General features: G+C 62.1%; 1 protein-coding gene across 1 annotated transcript; it reads left to right on the top strand.

The window, feature by feature from the left end:
• The first annotated feature begins 537 nt into the window (after nt 1–537).
• On the top strand, nt 538–4,692 carry ATP6V1F (ATPase H+ transporting V1 subunit F). The gene is made up of 2 exons (XM_044429552.1): nt 538–761; nt 3,465–4,692. Exons 1-2 carry the CDS (start codon nt 604–606, stop codon nt 3,664–3,666), a joined length of 360 nt encoding a protein of 119 aa, XP_044285487.1. The 5' UTR covers nt 538–603; the 3' UTR covers nt 3,667–4,692.
• The last annotated feature ends 46 nt before the right edge of the window (nt 4,693–4,738 follow it).

A 4,738-nucleotide genomic window follows, 5' to 3' on the forward strand; every position in this document is an offset into this window, starting at 1 on the left:
GCAGGCCAAGGATGGAGCTCACTTCCGCAGAATGTCCTGGTGGCCCCAATCTGGACAGCTTTAAAAAGAGATCAAGCCCCCCCCCCCCCGCCAGCCTGCTCCACCTGCAGAGCTCTTATGAATTCATATTTATACCCTGCTTCTTTTCTTTCCCGGGAACTCAAGGTGGCTTGCACGATCCACCACATCCTCGCAATCCTTATCCTCACAACAGCCCTGTGAGGTAGGCTGGGCCAGCCAGGGAGCCTCCGGGACCCCAGGACTCTCCCCATGCACTACACCAGCTCTCTTATAGCGCTCTTTATGGGTTCCAGGCCGGGAAGAAGGCTCTCCGTCCTTGCTTCGCCTTTTATTTGCAAAGCCAATAAACGGGCCGTTTGACTCGTAGTTCAGGGTATACACGCTCTGCGTTTTCATATCTCCCAGGAGAAGCGTCCGCTTGCGCTATTAGTTTGTCAAACGATAACCACGCATGCGCAGAAGCTGGAGTCCGCTCCCGAGCAGTGCGCCTGCGCTTCCAGTTGGCACAAGGGATCTTTACGGCGGCCGTGCCGGGTCATTCCTAGCGGCAGTGCGTTGCTTCTCTTTCGTCTGAGGATCACAATGGCCGGCCGGGGAAAGCTCATCGCTGTGCTGGGCGACGAGGATACGGTGACCGGGTTCCTGCTGGGTGGCGTCGGGGAGCTCGACAAGCACCGGCGCCCGAACTTCCTGGTGGTGGAGAAGGAGACCGCGCTGGCCGAGATCGAGGAGGCTTTCCGGTGAGGGAGGGGCGGCACGGGCGGCGGCGTGCTGCAGGAAAGGCGGAAGAGCGCGCGCACGTAGTTGCCGTGGAAACGCGTGGAGGCGACCACTGCGCCCCTGGGACGGGGGCAGCGGGCGTTCGTGAGGCAACCCATTCGGGGTGCTGGCGATGCGAAGGCGAAAGGTCCGCTGCAGGGAGGGAGAAACCATTCCTTCCGGGGGGGGGGGGCGGCCTCTGCTGCGTGACCGAGGGAGCAAACCAGCACGGGAGGGGGTTATGGTCTTGCCTGGCGCAGCCCCTGCGGCACAGCCTTCCCCAAGCCGGCGCCCTCCAGATGCGTTGGGCTGCAACGCCCACCAAGCCCCAGTTATAGGACGTACCTCTAGTCCAGTGCATCTGGAGGGCACTAGCTTGAGGAGGGCTGCTGCTGTTACACGTAGTATGGCATCTTATGGTGAGGTTAAAGCACTCAGTCTCCTCTATTTTTAAAGGAGAAATGTTCTCCCCCAGGGAGAGGGTGCTGTATTCCCGGAAGCACTGCGGCTCCCAGCATCCCCAGCCAGCAAGGCCTGTGGAAGATGGGACTTCTGGCACAGGCATCTGGAGGGCACCTGCTTGGGGAAGACTGAGCCATGGAATTGGGGTGTGCAGAGCCGTCTGGCTTCTGGGAGCCCATCACCTTGCCTGCTGCGCAGAGCAGATTCCCCCCTCCCCCAGGGATTGCGGGGATCATGGGCACTGTGTCAGGGTTGGACTGTGTGGCCTGGCGTGAAGTGCTTGGGGTGGCTCTGGGGAAGAACGGGTAGCCGGGGGCCATTTTCCCGTGCTTCTCTGCCCTGAGATCCACGGGAGGGGCTGGTAGCCCCCCTCCCCGCCTGCATCCCAGACCATGAGGGACTCTGCCCCCTCTTCTCCTGGTCCAACTACAAGGTAGCAAGAGGTGGGCAGTTCATTGGCTCTTTCCACTCTCTCTTTGGGGGTGCAAAAAAAGCCCCTCCCCATTGGAAAGTGTCTGCAGCTATCTCAGGCAGGGGCCCACTTCGTCCCGCGAGGACAGGTCTTTGGGGAGCCTCCCCTGCCAGGCTGGGGTGCTGCTGCTGCACCCCCCCCCCGCCAAGCTGGGACTTCCTTGTTTCCTCCCTGGGTAGGGCGAGCGCTTCTTGTGCTTGCCGCCGCCAGGCACCCCCGTGACTCGCGAGCAGACCCATCTGCCTGGGCCTTCTCCCCCGCCAGCCCCCAGGGAAGGAGCAGGGCAGCGGACGTGGCTTCACTGGCCCGATCCTCGCCCCCCCCCCCAAAAACGTGTGTGTTGGCGTGTGTGTCTGGGGGCGCTCAGCAGTGTGGGGAATAAAGGAAGCTGCGTTGGAAATTGGCTTGCTGGGCATGGTGAAAGGAGCCAGAGCCGGACTGACCCGATCCCTCACACAGGAAAGGGCCGCAGCTTGTTCTGGCTCGGTGAGCCGGTGGCCGTTGGACAAACCGCAGCTGCCGTCATGGGGAGCTGCCCTCCCCTCTAAAGCGGGGGGGTGCTGGGGGTGCCTGCAGTTCAGTCAGTCGCTTTCCAGTAAGGCCGAATTGGCCACATCCGAAGCAGGGCTGCTGGCCGCCCCCTGGCAAGGGCTGCCCACGATGCGCGGCTCTTGAGAGAGGTTCCCCTGCCCTTCAGCATGGCTGGCTGGGGGATGCTGGGGGCTGTAGTCCAGCACCCCTGCAGACAGCAGGCTGGGGAGGGCAGTTTCGAGTGCTTGGTCTCAGTGCACAGCTCACTCCCTGGGTCTTCCAGGGCCCTGCAGTGGCAGGTTCCCGACCATTTCCTGTTGCTCTCCCCCTGAACTGCGCTTCTCACACGCGGTGGAGGGAGCCTGCCGCTCCATCGCCTGTCCTCCCCGGAAGGAGCTGGCTCGGCCCAGGCTCTGTTTGCACACAAACAGCCCGGCCTTGCAGGCCCATCAGGGCCCAGCTGCGGCTGCCTCGCTCAGGCCTCCTTTCCCGATTCCTCCTGCCGAACGAGCACCTGGGCGGAACCTCCCATCTGGTCAGTTCCGGCCCCTCGGTGGATCGCAGGGGTGCCTTCTGGGTGGCCGTGCCGGTTCCCTGCCCCGAGGCGGCCTTGTCTGCAGCGATCTGGAGCCAGAATAAAGGGCAGAGGCCTGAGAGCGCCACGCCGAGTGCCGAGTCCTGCGTGGCTCCTTAGGCGGAATGGGGATCCTTCATGATATCTCGCCAGCGCTGCTTTCATGGCAGCTGGGAGCTTTTGCATTCTTCCCTCCCCACCGCCCAAGGTCTGCATTGGTTTTTAAAATGATGTTATGCAGAGGCTTCTTTTAAAGCAGGAATACTGGCAAGATTGTTAATGTCGCCTTTCATGGCCCTTCTGAGAGGGATGGTTTGACTTGTCCTGCGACAAGTGGCGGGTTGGACCCGACGGCCATTTGGGTCCCTTCCAGCCCTACTCTTCCAGGATTCGGTCCCGCCGAGCACTACCTGCCGTGCCCTTCGGCTCAGGCAGGGTTCGTCCGGCAGGCAAGAGGCGCCTTCTTTGATGCTGTGCACCTGCAGCACGGAGCTCCTCGAGTTGGACCAACGCACCTGTCCAGAGCCAGCCGCCGTAGCCGGTTTCCAGGCCCCGCGTGATCAGTGGAGGTGGCCCAGGCCCTGCGGAAAGTGCCGGACTAGCTGTGACCTCCCCCCGCATCTGTCCCCTTCTTCCCACCCACAGGGGCTTCCTGGGCCGCGAAGACATCGGCATCATCCTCATCAACCAGTACATCGCAGAGATGATTCGGCACGCAATCGACGCGCACACCAAGTCCATCCCGGCTGTGCTGGAGATCCCCTCCAAGGAGCACCCCTACGATGCCTCCAAGGACTCCATCCTGCGCCGTGCCAAGGGCATGTTCACGGCTGAGGACTTGCGGTAGATGGAGGAGAGGCCGCCGCTGCTGCTGCAGCCCTGCGATGCCGCGGAGAGTTGTCCCTCCTTGCCCCCGTTGCTTAGATATCTTTGATTGCAAAAATGTCCTCCTCCTTTTCACTCTGCCTGAGGATGGGTGGAAGATGGCCCTGGGCTTGCCATCCCTCGGATGGCTTCGCCCCGGTCAGCTTCGATCCGGGTCTCTGGGGTGCTGGCCGGGGCATCCGTAACACGGGGCACAGGCAGAGCAGTGAGCCGCCGCGGTGGCAGCCGCTGGAAGCCGATTGCACCCCTGGCCTGCTCTGGGAGGGCAGCGTCGGCCCCCGGGGCCCAGTTGCTCCCGTGTTTGGCTTCCACTGGTGCTGGGGCCGGCCCGGGCACCCCCTCGCCTCCTGCGGCGGCCCATTTATCCCTCCTGCGAGAAACGTCCTCAGTGGGTTTCTTGGTGGAGAGAAACGCCGGCTCTTTTAGGGTGTCTTGGTTCTGCGTGCTTTGGGCCCGGGTTGCCGCTCTCCTCTGGATGGCGCAGTGCTCCATGCTTAATCTCTCGCCCCCCCCCCCCCCCATCCTGAGAAGTAAAGTCTCTCTTGAAGATAAACTGGCCCCAAGGGCAGAGCCTGGACTTCCCTTCTTGTGGTGGACGGGGAGGCGGCGTCGCGTCTCGGGAACTTGTTGTGCACACAAGACACCGCTTGGAGTGGCGTTTTCCTCCCGCTTGCAGTCCTGATGGGTCGTAGCCCAAATCTTTCGGGCGCAGTGTCGCTAGTGCGCTGCCCGTTCGACGCACGAAGGTCCTCTGCTGTTGGGGGATGATGGGCCACACGGCCTGCTCCTTGCGAAAGTCCCACGCGGAAGACGTGCTGAGGGGGAGCCCACCTGCAGCACGGTTTCCCTGTGTGTTGTGCTGTGTTATGATTCAGTGTCTTTGTCCACTGGCCCAAGTGTGTGATCTTTAGTCATAGTGAATCATACTTCTGTTTTCTGATCAACACTGAAGGAACCTGTTCAGTGACCAATAAAACTCTCAACCGCTCGGAGTCGGTTCCTGAATTGCGGCTGGCGAGGGGCGGGGGGGGGGG

The sequence above is a fragment of the Varanus komodoensis genome, unplaced genomic scaffold (genome assembly GCF_004798865.1).
Source record: "Varanus komodoensis strain SLA01 unplaced genomic scaffold, ASM479886v1 scaffold1, whole genome shotgun sequence".
NCBI lineage: Eukaryota > Metazoa > Chordata > Lepidosauria > Squamata > Varanidae > Varanus > Varanus komodoensis.